Source organism: Balearica regulorum, chromosome 15 (genome assembly GCF_011004875.1).
Source record: "Balearica regulorum gibbericeps isolate bBalReg1 chromosome 15, bBalReg1.pri, whole genome shotgun sequence".
Classification (NCBI taxonomy): domain Eukaryota; kingdom Metazoa; phylum Chordata; class Aves; order Gruiformes; family Gruidae; genus Balearica; species Balearica regulorum.
The window spans coordinates 8,452,738-8,467,325 of NC_046198.1; the positions used below are offsets into that span (position 1 = coordinate 8,452,738).

Genomic DNA, 14,588 nt, shown 5'->3' on the forward strand with positions numbered 1-14,588 from the left:
TTTATTAAAAGTCACCCTGACAAATTAAAAATGAATGTGCCGAATACATCAACAGCAGAACAGGGAATCACATGCAGCCATGCATGGGCCATCCCCCACCTCCTGCCTCCCTTGCCTGCACCTGGGGCCCACGAGCAGCAGTCAGCATCATCACCGCCCCAGTGGGACCGCAGCCCCACACCTGCTGGGAGAAGGGTCCTGGAGCCGCGGTGCAGCAGGGAGCTGGCCCTGTGCAGAGGCAGCTGCAGCCATAAGCGTGCTTCCTGCGGCGTCGCAGGGCCGTGCTTCCTCTCAAAAGGGGAAGGTGGGCGCCTGTCTCGCCCGAGTGTGGCAGCTGCCTGCAGCCCCGCTCTGGCAGAGGTCCGCACCCCGAGCAGGGGCCAGGGCAGGTTGGGGCCCCCACGGTGGTTCCCCACAGCCCCCAGACCCCACCAGAACCCACTCTCATGGCCCTCAAGGTCCCTCTGGGGAGGAAGCAGCGACTTTGCTCATTTGGTTTGGCGTTTTTTGTGGCGTTGCCATGACAACCGTCCTAGTGACATCTTCATGCTATTTGTCTCCTTCTGTGAGTTGCATCATTTTCCTTCCTGAATGAACAGCTGCCTGTGCCCCAGCTCACCTGGGGTCTGCGCTGCCCACCACGGGGTACCACATCCCCCTGCCCAGCCCCGGGAGAGCTGCCCAGGGGAAGGGTTGCAGGCAATTCTGGCATTTCCTCACTTCACCATCTCCACAGCCTTGTCCTTTCTAAAAAAGAATACAGCTTTGTGTGTGTGCGTGCATGTGTGGGTCACCTCCTGGGCTGGAAAAAAAAGAAAGCAAGCTGAAAAGACAGAGGTGACATTGTGCAGGACTCTGCCAGCCCCACAGGGACATCAGAAGGCCAGGAACATCCTCCCTGCCACAGCAACAGCTTTTCTGCCTCTGTGTGGAGCAGCCCAGGAGGAAGGGTAGGAAGCACTTGCTTTGCCCAGGGGTTTCCTGGCCCTTTCCCACTCCCATCTCCCCCTGCCCTCCAGCCCCATTTGTGGGCTGGTGCCCCAGTGCTGGGCTGGGCAGGGTGGGCAGCCCCGCTGCAGGAGGGCACAGCTCTCCCAGCACAGCCCCTTCCCCAGGGCCAGCCCAGGGGCACCTCAGAGCCACACGTGTAGGGGCTGGGAAAGCAACATTTCCCAAGTTAAAAATCTGCAAAATTAGGAGTCACTCAACCCAGGTAAGGTGAGGGGTTCCTGGCTGGGGCTGGAATACTCACAATGACACTCGTGTGCCAGTTCACCACCCAACAAGCCCTCCAAGCAGCGGGGACGGGGTCCCTATGAATCCCCCCGACAGGGGAGACTGGAGGTTCCGCACCATGAGTCAGGGCAGAGCTGCCGTAGGGGACGGATACCCGGCTGACGTAAAGCTGCTGCGCTGGTTCCTCTCCCTGTGCCCACACAGCTCCATCACTCTCCTTCTGCCAACTCCTCCTGCTTGTGGCAGCAGCTCTCTCTGCCAAAGCAGCCCCGTCCGCTCGCCCCCCAGCACTCATCCTCTGGCAGGGGAGGAACAGACCCACCCTGAACTCTCGGCTGGTGCTTCACCCCCTGGCCCTCCTGATGCTGAGAGGGGCCAGAAATCGGACTGCCACCAAAGCTCCCTTCTCCTGTCACCCTCTTCTATGTGGCAGGCCACAGGCAAGACCTGCTCAGCATTATCCCGGACCTGCATGAGGGACAGGAGCTGAGCCATGGCACAAGCCGGGGAGCGGGCTCCCATGGAGGAGCATCCTGCCATGCTGGATCATTGGCTCCCTGGGAGATGCTTGAATGGGAGACAAATGCAGGAGCCAGTGTAGGGCAGAACACAGAGCCTTGCAGCACCCACCGCTGCGTTCGGGGCTGAGGAGCTCCTGCAGGTGTGTGCCAGGGTGGAGGGAGCTAGCTGCATCAGTCCTCAGAATTAATAGTGTCATGAAGAAGTTAGAAAGTGATTACTGTAAGTGCTGGGGAGCGATGCCACACAGTCCCCAGGCATGGCTGCTTGACTCAGCTTCTTGCCACCTTAGCAGGATTACAGCAGGCTCCTCGCAAGGCCTTCGGGAACCAGCAGCTCTCACCACGTGCCCTGGGGAGCTGGACAGGCTGCTGGCCACAGCCACATACACTGAACCTTCTGAGCACGGGGCAGTGGTGCCCACCCCAGAGGGCACAGGGCTCCCAGGTACCACCGATACCCAGGCACAGCCCTGGAGGGACAGACAGTGTGCACGGCTGATGCCGGAGGAGGCTGGAACCTCGTGGGAGCTGGCAGAGGTCAGAGGATGCTCCTGGTGAGCTGGGTCCTGCAGCCACAGCAGGGGCTGGCAGAGACCTGGGAACCGGGGTGGAAGCAGTGCTGCCCGGCCCTGCCACCGACACAGGGCTGCCTGGTTCAGCTGGGCTGCCTTCCATCATCCCTGCAGCATCACATGAACCTTTTCCCAAGCACGAGCTGCCTAGGGGATGCAGAGAGGCGGAGGGATGGTGAGGAGCAGGGGCAGTGGGCTTCACGTTGGCTGTGCTGAGCTGCACCAGCTGCCCGCGGCAGGTCAGCGATGACAGCACGCACGTGGCCCCGTGCCTGGCATCACTTCAGGAGCAGACGGGTTGTCCGGTCACCGATCAGGAGCCTTTGGGGAGGTAGAAGAGAGAGAGAAACTCGGGATTAGTGTCTTTGCCATTGCAAGCGTGCATCAGAAACCCAGCAACAGCCCAGCGCCAGCCTGAGCCTGGATTTGCCCCACGAGAAGACACAGATGGAGCAAACATGCGGATTTGGAGACAGGTTGGATCTTTGCTGTCACCCTGTCCTCATGGGAAGGAGAAGGGCCTCCAGCCCTTGGACACCTCTCTGGAAAAGCGGCTGCTTGCAGCCTTGACCCAGGGAGCAGGGAAGCAGCTGGGCAGCGTGCAGGGCAAAGCCCCTGGGGATGTGGCAGGGTGGGAAAGGGGGGGGTCAGCCTGCAAGGGTCTGCTCTCCCTACCTCTGCGGGCGTCACGTACCTCACCAGCACGCCGACAAGGAGGGCAGCGATCATGGGCCCTACCCAGTAAACCCAGTGATAGTCCCAGTAGTTTGCTACCAGAGCTGGCCCGAAGGCTCTGGCAGGATTCATGCAGGCTCCGGACACACCACCTCTGAAAGAGGAACAAACCAGCTGCGTCAGCCCTGCGGGACACAAGACCAGCACCCGTCCCCCTTGCTGCCTGGACAGGACCATGGAGGGGAGGGCTGGGCAGGGGGGCAGCAGCGTACCCCTCCTGGGGCTCCCTGCTGGAGGTCTGGCCCTGGTCTGGGTGTTCAGCAGGTTCAGACCACCCCAGGCCCCCTCCAGGCACAGCTGCTCAGTGCCTGGGGACAGTTGGCTTCCGCAGCGTAACGATGCCCAGACCCGAGCGGCTGCTGTGCTGCAGTGCAGGGACCAGCCTGGCCCCGACAGCCCACGGCGGCTGCTCACCGGCGGGCACCTGCCTTTGCTCACGAGTGTTTGCAAGCTACTGGGGAAAACCCAACGCGTGGGGATGAAGCACAAATGCCAAATCTATTTTGGGGCTTACTGGGAGATGAGCTTTTAAACAGGGAAAGCTCTGCGCCACGTGTAGGTAGCGGAGCGGGGCAGGAGAGACAGACAATAGCATTTACAGGTTAAAGAAAACTGCAACAGATAAATATTTGCACACAAGGTTTGTGCAGTGTTTAAATAAGAGCTCTGAATCCCGCTAGAGGGGGCACTGCCTTAACTAAACAATCCATTAACATTCATAATTGTGTGCGCTCGTTATCTGATTGCAGTGGCACAAGACCCAGGCTGCTCGCCTGAAACGCCTGCCTGCGCCGAGGCTGAGCTTGGCAGCGTTTCCAGCAACCGCGAGGACACGCAGCGAGGAACAGCTCCAGATAAACCCTCTCCTGTTTGCTCAGGGCTTCCTACAACAAACACCACCCGCGCAGCCCTTCGGGTTTATCAGCCTATAACAGGTACTTGTAAAGGCTGCTTTGGCTCAACTGCCACGCGCTGGGCTCGAGCCGCCGGCCTCTCCTGCACCCGGCTGGACTGCGCCCAGCAGCTCTCCCCAAAAACGTCAGAGGGGCCGGTGGGCTCATTCACCAGCCTCAGCAGTTTCCCTGGCCAGCAGGTCCTGTGCTGTGTGGCGAGGGGGCACGTCCCGTCCCGTCCCATCCCACCCCTGGCACGAGCACTCTCCCCTCCTTGGTGCATGCAGGATGCAGCAGCAGCGGTGCCGGCCGGGGAGGGAGCAGGGGAGCCCTGATGCAGGGAGCTGGTGCTTAGAGCTCGGCTCTGCTCAGCCAGCACCATCCCCGCAGCCCATGGTCGCATCCTGACCCCTTGCTCAAGGCACCCTGTCCGCTGACAGCAGCTGCTGGAGCAGATGGCATCAGCTGGCCCGTGGGAACACACACAGGGAGAGGACTCGCGAGCTCACCCCGCCAGGATGTCGACCGTGACCGTGAAGCCGATGCAGAAAGGTGCCAGCGGGGTCTTGGTCTTCCCATTGATGGCGCCCATGCAGACCACAAGGACCAGGAAGGTGGTCATGACGATCTCGCCCACGAGGACGGAGGGGATCTGCTCGTCAGCCGTGATGCTGCTGAAGGCTCCTCCGCTGGCATTCACGTACCGCTCGCTCGCCGCCACGGCCTGCGCGGGGGGAGCCCTGTTTATGCCATCCACACTCCATATTGTAGGCTTTAACGGGCATATGTGCTCACTGTCAGGACAGCGTGGGCGGGCGTAGCATCAGGTTAAAGAGGAGCTAATCTCATCACTTTCCTCCTGAAAGCCAGCCCTAAGCGCCTGGCAAATATAAACTCATTAGCGAAGGCTCTTAGTGTCTCCTGAGATAATGAGCCAGCCACCGAGAGCAGGGATGAGCCTCACCCAGCCGCCGAGGGGTTTGCAGCGGCCAAACGGCACCGTGCTGCTGCGTACGGGCTGCCCGGACGCTGGGAACAGGCAGCACCAAATGTAAATTGACCTTACAGCGCAGTGCCGCAAGTAGAAGCGCAGGCAAACGCTGTGTGTGAAAATGGCTGGAGCTGCGGAGGTACCCCACATCGTTCTGTGCTTAATTAGTGTGCCACAGCAAACCTCTGGAGAGCAGCTGCCATCGAGAAATAATTAGCTGGGCCCCAGAGCACCATGCAGAGGTGGTACCCCAACATCTGCACGGCACTGCCAGACCCGAGCCTGTAGCAGGGGGCGAGTTGTCTGAGCCCTGCAGTCAGACCGTGAAAGACCTGGGAGGAACTGGGCGCCCTGGCCCCGAGCGCCAGACAAGCCCCGTGCCCACGCAGCAAACCTCTGAGCCATATCACCTTGCGAGAGATCAGCGCTTTTAACTACATGCAGAACCAACGCGCCGAATCCCCCTTGCCCTCCCCATGGCGCGCGCTGCTGCCAGAGACCCCGGGGCTGCGCAGCAGGTTGGGGCTGGCCAGGCCAGCTCTGGCAGAGCATGGGGAGTCCCCGCACCCCAGCCCTGGTTAAAGAGACTCCCCGGCTGTCTGTACCTTTGCCAGGCCGGCTCCTATCATCCCTCCGCAGAGCTGGGAGACCCAGTAAGGAATGAGCATCGTCATGTTCAGTCCACCGACCAGCCACACGCCCAAGGACACGGCAGGGTTGAAGTGGCCTCCGCTGCAAAGGAGAGAGAAGCACCAGTGAGGGGTTCACCCCCAGGGTAGGGTTCACCCCCAGCACAGGGGGTTTGGTCCTGGGGGCTTGAGTCCTGTGCTCGCCATGGGCTGGAACTACAAATGCTTTTTCAGTCCTTCCCGTGAGAAGGTGCTGTGCACCGCAGAAGAGCGGAATCCAGCCATTTCCTTTCTCTGCAGTTACTGCTTTGAAGCGGCAGCATCTTCACGCTGGATACCCAACCCCTCCTACAGTGCTGGCAGGGGCAGGAGCTGCTGTGGTACAGTTTGAGGGATGGCGTTTGGGGCTGGGTCTCCGGAGACCCCCAGGTGCTTCCAGGAGCTGCCACAGCGCTGCCAGGGGAGGTGCAGGGAGAAGGGGTCTCTCCCGGCGTTCCAGGGTGCTGCAGGCTGTGGAGTGCACCAAGCCCTGCCCAAGGCCCTGGTACGGGGGGGTTACACCGCTCCCCCGGCCCCCACCCCAGCAAGAGCTTTGCCTGTGGCAGCAGCACAGCCCGGCCACCAGCGCTCTCTGGAGCGGCTCCTCTGGGGGCAAAGACTCCGTGAGGAAAGTCATTCCCCTTTACATCCTTGTGGCAGCCATCCCTGCTGCTCTGGCGTAGGAGAGGCGCTTGCAGAGCCAGTACCCAGCCTGGCAGGACACACACGTCCCTGGGAAGGAACGGGACAAGTGCTGTGGGGCAGGGCTGAAGCCACCTCCTGGCCACACCGGCGCTGCGGGACTCTGCCGGGATTTTCAGGGTTTATCTCCCTCTGCTCAATGCAAATGCAAAGGCACTGAGGTCTCCCCGCATCCCTGGCTGCTGCCCACCACCTCCCTGGGAAAGGCTGGCAGCAGCCAGCGCTCGCCTCGTTACACGACCTAAATCATTCATCATGAAGACCAGATGTAAGACAAACTCAGATACCTTCTAATTAAAACAGATTACCATGGGACACGCATTAATGAACAAGTTTCATAACCAATCAGCCCTAATAATAATTGCTGGTGAAGGCAATGAGTCAGAGTGTCTAGGAACTATAATTACATCTTATTCTTCAGCTGTAATTAAGGACCCATCATACAAGAGCAAGAAGTTTTGTTGTTTAGGCTAGCAAACGTCTCAGCTGGACGGGGCTCTGGCTGCAAATGCCCTGGGAAGGTGGGAGCCCAGGAGCTAAAGGAGGACCTATCTCCAAATAAACCCTGGTCGGAGCATTCGGCAGCCCACAGCGTGGACGACAGCCCAGCCAGCGAGCACTCATCCTGAGCCAGGCTCCTCTCCAGGCACAAATCTCTGTAAACCTGACTTTAGACTAAAACATCTCCCTGCCCTGAGCTGGCTCCTCCTTGCTTCAGAGCTAACAGGGTACCCCTGGGACCCCCGAGACACCTCTGCAGCCCCTCATCACAAAGCCTTCCTGGCTTCGCTGTGCCAAGGGTTTGGGGTGCAGCGGGTGCCTGGCTCGGCTGGCACACACCCCCCGGGTCACTGAGCCCTGATTACACGAGCCTCACCCCTGGCGTTATCCCTCCTAATCAAGCACTGGTGATTTATCAGTCACTTTGCTCTGGACTCCAGGACTCACACGTGCGCCCGACCGAGCCACCCTCCTGGCCGGGGGAGGTTTGTGTCCCAGCCCGGCGCCATCCCGTCCCTGGGCTGCACGGAGCCAACCGGAGAGAAGGGAATTAAACTCTGCAGGGACCGTTTCAGCTTCTCCCTTCAGGATAAATCTATATCTTAGCATCAGACGACACCATTTTCAACAAGCACGTTTGTCTAAATGTTGCTTTTGAGGAATTGAAGACATTTGTAAATGGAATCTAAATTTTTCACCTGAAAATACATAGGGGAGTAGCATACTCAGGTCAAAATATTTCATTCTGACATCCTTTTAAAAGGAAATGTCGCAGCTTCTCAAAGGAACGCTTCTGTTTCAGCTTTGACCGTTTTTATTAAAAGAGGCTAAAAATAAAACATTGCAATCAAAAGCCAATCGAACTCCCCCGAACCCAAGGCGTTATGGATGGCCACCACCTAAACAGCCACGCTGTTAACCAAGAGGCTCGACGACAGCGCAACGTTGCTGCGGTCACCGATATTTGGGCAGGAAAGATCCTAAAGGCAGCGCGTGGGGAGACACGAGCATCTCCTCCTGTCCACACATGGAAACCGTGCGGGTGCTGCAGCAGGGACCCTGCCACCACTGGCGAGGGGGTGCGGAGGAGGTGGGGGGGAGCACGTGCAGCCCCATGTGCCAGCCCCCCCTTACCTGATGTCTCCCAGGATGGCGATGGTGAGCCCCAGGGCCAGTCCGTGTGCCAGCGCGGGCTGCAGCCTCCCCGCACCCTCCGCATCCTCGACCACGGAGAGGCAGCCGATGAAGATGAAGAGCGCGCTGCCCAGCAGCTCGGCCACGCAGGGCTGGACGTAGAGCTCATACCAGTGAGGCTGCAAGGACTTGGGCTTGATGTCGACGTCCACCCTTGCCTCCTTCGCTGGGGGGTGACCGTGCTCGGCAGCAGCCATGAGTGGGGCTGGAACAAAGCAGGCAGAGCCCCAGTGACAGCCAGTCCCGTGGGCACGATTGAGGGGATGCTGCAGAACAGAAGGCTTGAGAAACTGGAGATGCTGGCTCAGGTCTCTGAGGGGTCCTGGTACAGGGACGAGGACCCTCGAGGAGCACCCCGCTTGTCCTGCTGAAAGGCTGGCAGGCTCCCCTTGACCTATATGAAGACATAGTGGATGGGAGGCTCTAAAAAATGGATTGGATTTGCATTGCTAAAAAAAAAAAAAAAAAAAAGGGGCAATAAAAGCTGATAGGCCAGCCCCCAGGAATATAAAAGCTCTTTATCACTGCTGTTCCTTGGTTCAAGGCTTTGTTTTTTTTTCCCCGTGGTGTTTTTTGTTGTTGTTGTTGTTTTAGGGTTTTCTGCCAAGACTCAGGACATGATTCCTTTCGTGTAGATACCCGGAATGCTGCCACCTGCGTGAAGCCCAGCTGGCCTGCTTTACTGGGCAGCTTCTACCTGCTTGTGCTGCCAAAAAGTAGCATGTGCCTGAAGGACCACAACATCGCATGCATGGGGGCATGCACCGATCCAGCTGCGCCCTGGGAAGTGACCAATGTAGCTCTAGGGAGGGAAAAAAACACTCCTTGCCAAGGCTTAGCTCTCTAAGAAAATTAAGTCTAAGCCCAGGTGTAACACAACAGAGCAGTGCCCTTCCTGGCACAGTGCAACTCAGAGCCCTGAAACGCATGCGGAAGGGGATGCACATGGAGCAAGGCGGGAGGCTGCACCCCAGGAACAAGGTACTGCGCTGACACGGGGGGGGAGGCAAACCGAAGCCCCTCAGAGCCAGCCCAGGACTTGGAGCAGTGTTTGGGGTCAGGCGGGGAGGGCAGATGCCTCCTCCTAAAACTGCTGGATGTTGGTACCCTCATGCCTGGCAAACATGGGATTTACTTTGTGTTACTACAGTAACACTTAAGGGGCTTTAAAATCTTAAAGACAGGACAAACATGTAGAGACCTATGGCCAAACCTCTTCCTACAGACCCCAGAGAGCAGGTGCAGTAACTGATTTGCCTTGAGTTGCCAGAGGAGCCTGCCTGAACTGCAGCCAAAGCCTCTAACCCTCAGCCCACACCCTGCCCAGAGCTCCCGAAGCAGGACCAGCCAGCTCTGCTGGTCTGCATCCCCCTTGCACCGCTTTCAAATAAAAGATTGCCAGCAAGGGTGCGCAAGGATCCTCTGGCAGTTTTGAAAGCTGTCGTTGATCCAATACTTCACCCAAAACCTCCTCAGACCCCCACTGCACCCCGTAAGGGATCACCGACCAGAAAACCAGATTGAAGGCACAGCAGAGGCTGCGGAGCTGCAGCCCGGCAGGGGACACTGGGCATCGCTGCCCCGCTCACGCACCATCGGGCACACCAGAAACGGGTCTGACGATGCAAATGCTCAGGTCCCTGCAGCGCAGCTTGCACAGAGCAGCAGGGGTGCAACCACCTACTGCAGCATTGCACCTCCTTGAGCAATCACCTGCAGCATTTCGTGTTTGTGGTGGGTAATTAAGGATTGGGGTTTATAGATATTTATTTTTTCCCCGTCTTAAGCAAGGGTAAAGAATGCCACGGATGTTTTATGATGTTTTCACAAGACGCTGGGGATGGGAAGGAAATTTCCACTTGCCTGTCCCAGAGAGGGCTGTTGCTGGCCACACGCCAGATGAATGTCAGGCCGGAGCTATGAGGGAATCCCAGTTCTGGCATCTCTAAATGAGCCTGTCAACTCATTTCCCCTCCCGAGAGCTTATTTCCTACAGACAAAAGGTCTTGTCAGCAGGTTATCGAAATCACTGGAACATGGAGAGCGAGTGGTGGGGTTGGCTGGTCCTTGGGGCTCCTCTTCGAACCCCCTGCATGGGCCTGTGGAAAATACCTGAGTCAATCTTGTCAGCTGGCAGAGCACAGTCACCTGGAGCCAGTTTCCAACAGGTACATCCAATCCATCCGCCAGCACACCTCCCAGCACACCCAGACGAGGGTTTCATCGGGATGGATTCTGACTCAGGCAAAAGGAATCCAGATATCATTTATTTTTGGGGGGTATTTATTATGAGATCAACGTAATGCATATCACCTGGTGCTTCTTACCAGCAGCTGTACGAGCAATGCTGGCATCACATCAGTGCACCAGGAGGCAGCTGAGCTGCCCCAGATCACTGGCAGCGTGGGCAAGCCCTGGGAGCCAGCCCACAGCTCTGCCCCCTTCGGCCAGGGCAGAGGCAGCAAAACGGCCCCTTCCAGACGCTGCTGCCACGTACACGATACAGGAACGCTGCCGATGGCAATGCCATCGCGCCTGGACCACGGCCATACAGCCTGCTGCAGATGTCTCCCAGAGGAGCCACAGCTTCAGAGCACTGGAAGGTCGCAACCCAAAAGTGAAGATTAACCCCGCGTCCTTGGCTTTTAAACATTTACCATCATTGTTTGGGGAGCAGGGATGTTTGCCTGAGCCTTCTAGAGGAAATGCTCCACGTTCAGGCAACAAAGGAATTAATTATTACTGAGCACAGGACTGAAACAACAAAAGAGAAGTGTGATCTGAAGGGAACATGTTTCCCCCATCCATAGGGGATCCAGCTGAGCCGCTCCGCACGAAGCACCAGCCAGCGTATCCCATGTCTGCCACGCAGGACTAGCAGAAAAAAAAAAATTGCTGGAGGAAACCAGCTCAGGAAATTTCAGCACTGTGAAAACACTGACTGATTTGTACTGGAAGATTAGGAAAAGGGAGAAAAATTTGCAAGGCCATGGCTGATGTGGCACTAACCAAACAGTTCCCTTGGCAGTTTCTCGCCTTTCTTCCTGGAGTCCAGGAACGCTGCTGTTCTCTAACCACTGCCTTGGCGTAAGGATGGTTATGAGGGAAAATAACATTGCCCACATGTAATTCAAGCTAACCTTAAAACCAGGGAACAACCCAAACCAATAAAATAATGATGATTTTTTCAGCACCTGTCAGCTGTGGCTCCTAAAGCACTCTTGAGTGCATAAATCCTACCTGACCAACAAGTGAGGGGAAGCAATCACTTGGCTCATGCCCAAATCACGTCTGGCTCCATGCAACAGCGCACGCAGCAAAGGGGCAGAACCGAACCTGGCAGCGTGGAAGAGCAGGCGGGCAGAATACAAACCAGCCACGCTACACTGACAGGTGCCACAAGAGTGTGCGAGACAAAGGGACAAAGGGACGTAGGGTTGTTAAGCGTGGTCAGAAAGTCACACCACCAGCAAGACGACCATGGGCAAAGCAAGGAACTCCAGACTGAGGGGTCCACTGGGGCTCCAAGGGCACAGCATCATCTCAGCACACCCGGGGCTGCCTGGACTCTCCCATGCAGGCGATGCTTTACAGCAGCAATATGAATGATCTGTATTTATCGCCACGAATTGGCAGGGGTGGTGGTGGATGTCTCTTACGTTTACCCTGAACTGTGACTTCCCTGCACTTGCAGCTCTTGAGCATAATACGTTTTCTAGAACACGTAGTAAGTGATTACTACAGACCCAATTTAAGCTACATCTCAATCCAACATTACTCCTATGTCATTCTGAGAAGAGGCTGCTCCAGCACCTGCCTTTTGTTTAGAGACGCCACAAACATGCAAAGAAAACAACTCTGCTCTTAGCACCCTTTGCCCCTCATAGATAAGATTAAATACTTGGCACTAAGGTTTGCTCAGTAAGCTTGATGGAAACTATGCTCCTGGGAAAAGGCGTGGGGATGAGAACAGATAAATCTGTTCATATTAGCAGACACTTATTTTTGTCCTTGTTTGTGCTTGCACCAATTTGTTAAACAAGTGACAACAGCAACTGTGTCAATTAGTACAGGAAATGGTGGAACAAAACAAGCAACAGCTTCGAAAGATCCTTTTTAGGAACTGCAGAGAACACTTCCCATCTCCATCCACCTGGACAGAAGAGCCAGAACACCTCCGTTTTGCCCAGCACCTTCTCCAGAGGTTTCACTCTGTTCCTCCTTGCTTCATTGCGCAGATCTGCCACCTTTTGTTTGCTTTTCTATACGGACCATAGCACCCAAACTCAAACCACCCAAACTCAAAAAAGCACTTAAGCAGATACTTAAGGACATGCTCAAGTGCCATTAACATTTAACAATGCTTAAGCACAGGACTTGAGCATATGTGGAGTCTCTGTTGTATCAGTGCCAGTACATTTTATGGGATAGACTTCCCACTGCATGTCTATAAAAAAAGTTATCAACAAAGTATTTTGATGCTGCACAACGGTGTTGCTGCAAGGAAAGACCCCAGCATGGCCAGCATCCATGGTCAGCTCTTTTAAAGAGCAATAAAGGAGGCAAAGGCAACTCATTTGACACTGCCTTATCTTTACAGTATTTATCTTGGAGACTGACAGTCTTAATGATTACACAACTGTTACTGAATGAGAACTTGCAGAATTATTTGCAGCTCGTAGCAGTAACACAGGTTAGCTGACCTCTGCCCGTTTATAGATCCTGTATTGCGTAATAGTTTTACTTCAAATTGCTACCGTAATGCTCGAGTGCAGATGGAAATTTCCAAGGGTTCTTCATACAGACTTACCGTTGTCTGGTGGAAAACAGGGACAGATTTGGGTCAGTTCTGCATATACAGAGTAAACTGTTTTTTGAGAAGGGAAAATAACCAGTAGGATGAAGCCACACTTAGACCTTAATTCTGGTATTTAACATTAAAATCCACTGAGCTCTCAAAGAAGGGATGGATGCTCCAAGTCCCATGCAGCGCACACACGTGCACATCTTCCCTGCAGTTACCTAACACTTGGCTCCCCGCGACTATCCTGTAAAGCCGACTACAACGGAGCATTTCTGTCCTCAATAACCACGTTTCCCTGTGCCCCAGCAGCACAGAGACCTGAAAAATCTTGTAAGCACGAAATGAGGAACCAGTAACTCTGCAGAAAAGCTTGAAATGCTATGTGCTAAGCTAACAACTGCTTTTCATTCAGTTCCTAGAGCCGGATAATCCCTGTAAGGAACTCAGTAACTTAATTTTGTAGAAGAAGACTTCTTTTATCCATCTTTTAAGAGTGCGTGGGCAATGCTCAGGCACGGGTCACTTGGCTGGAAGACAGGCACAGGAAAGTGTAATCACCTGAACTGTGGTTGAAGCTTGGACAGAGCGAGGATCAACATCCAAGACCCAGCATGGAGCAGATACAAGGATTTTCTTGTACCTGTTGGGAACAATTTGTGACAGGCATCTCAAAGGCAGGCCAGGACCACGTGCTCCGACTCCCTCAGTTTCCCATGGCAACTGGACTCAGCATCCTTGTTGTGCAAATGCTTCACAACCAAAGAGGATTAAGAGTGTCTTTCTTCAAGAGGAGTGAGTGTGACCAGATACAATTCCTTTGGCTGCCCCTTCCTGCTACCCACGCTCCGTGCTAGTGCTTCTTCAGCAGGTCCTTCCCCTCCCCACACACCCCGTAGCCCAGACCCCACAGCTTCCAGGTCAGTCTCTTTTCAAACCCCACGCAGGACCGCAGCCACCCTGGCTGTCATCCTTGCTGGAGGTCCCATGTCACCCACCCTCTCCAAACCACAGCACACTGGAGGGACAGCCTGAATACCCACCTTGTAGTCGAAACAGAGAAGGATGACTCGGGGGGAGATACAACTTTTCAGGTGCTCCACAACCCATTGGCAACATAGCGAGGAACAACATCACAGGCTCCTTGCTGCAGGAGACTTGCATGAGAACTTTTCCTACTGATATCAAATCTCCTGCTGTTACTACATTTACAGACATAGAAACTATATTCAGTAGGGAAGAGGAAACTATTTCAAGTACTTTTAAGTGATCTTAACATTACCACAGAATGACGCAGGTGGGGCTATGAAATGGAGACCAGAGCTAAATTTAGGGCCGGTATGAGATACCCCAGTGGCCAAGATGACAGCGGAGTGCCCTTATCTAGGGGCAGGTACCAGCCAGGTCTGGCTCCCAGCTCTTCAGCCCGCACCAAGTCGCTGGCAGCGACTCCATCAGAGACACCAGCCGGTGAGGTCCTGCGGGCAGGGCCAGGCAAAACCCTTCAAGCATCAGGGGAAGCTTCCAGCTGGGCAGGAGGTTGCAAAGGGAAAAATCAACCTCCTGCACCATAGTTGGCCTGTTGGGGCAATGCAGCTGGTTTTTGCCTTGCAGTTCACTCAAGCTTAAATTATTACTTTTTTTTTTTTTTTCCTTTAAACAAACCATTTGCAGGGATGAATTTTGTTGGGCTGTCAGTACCAATAACCCAGGCAAAAGGCTGGGAACAAAAAAAGAGAGAGAGGCAGAGATTCACCATGCAGCTCAAGGGACC

General features: G+C 55.3%; 1 protein-coding gene across 1 annotated transcript; it reads right to left on the reverse strand.

Moving 5' to 3' along the window:
- Positions 1-443: 443 nt before the first annotated feature.
- Positions 444-10,215, reverse strand: AQP8 (aquaporin 8). Its single transcript, XM_010300556.2, has 6 exons — positions 9,877-10,215; positions 7,954-8,407; positions 5,554-5,680; positions 4,467-4,681; positions 3,024-3,158; positions 444-2,650 (listed from the first exon to the last, which is right to left on the reverse strand). Exons 2-6 carry the CDS (start codon positions 8,208-8,210, stop codon positions 2,608-2,610), a joined length of 777 nt encoding a protein of 258 aa, XP_010298858.1. The 5' UTR covers positions 8,211-8,407; positions 9,877-10,215; the 3' UTR covers positions 444-2,607.
- Positions 10,216-14,588: the final 4,373 nt, after the last annotated feature.

What these genes read in the sequence shown, in the direction of transcription:
- AQP8 (XM_010300556.2), bottom strand. Translation starts at nt 8,210, where the DNA reads ATGGCTGCTGCCGAGCACGGTCACCCCCCAGCGAAGGAGGCAAGGGTG. An exon ending in ACGGTCGACATCCTGGCGGG is followed by an intron (nt 3,159 to 4,466) that starts GTGAGCTCGCGA and finishes TTCCTCTTTCAG; the next exon opens with AGGTGGTGTGTCCGGAGCCT. An exon ending in CTTGTCGGCGTGCTGGTGAG is followed by an intron (nt 2,651 to 3,023) that starts GTACGTGACGCC and finishes ACCTCCCCAAAG; the next exon opens with GCTCCTGATCGGTGACCGGA.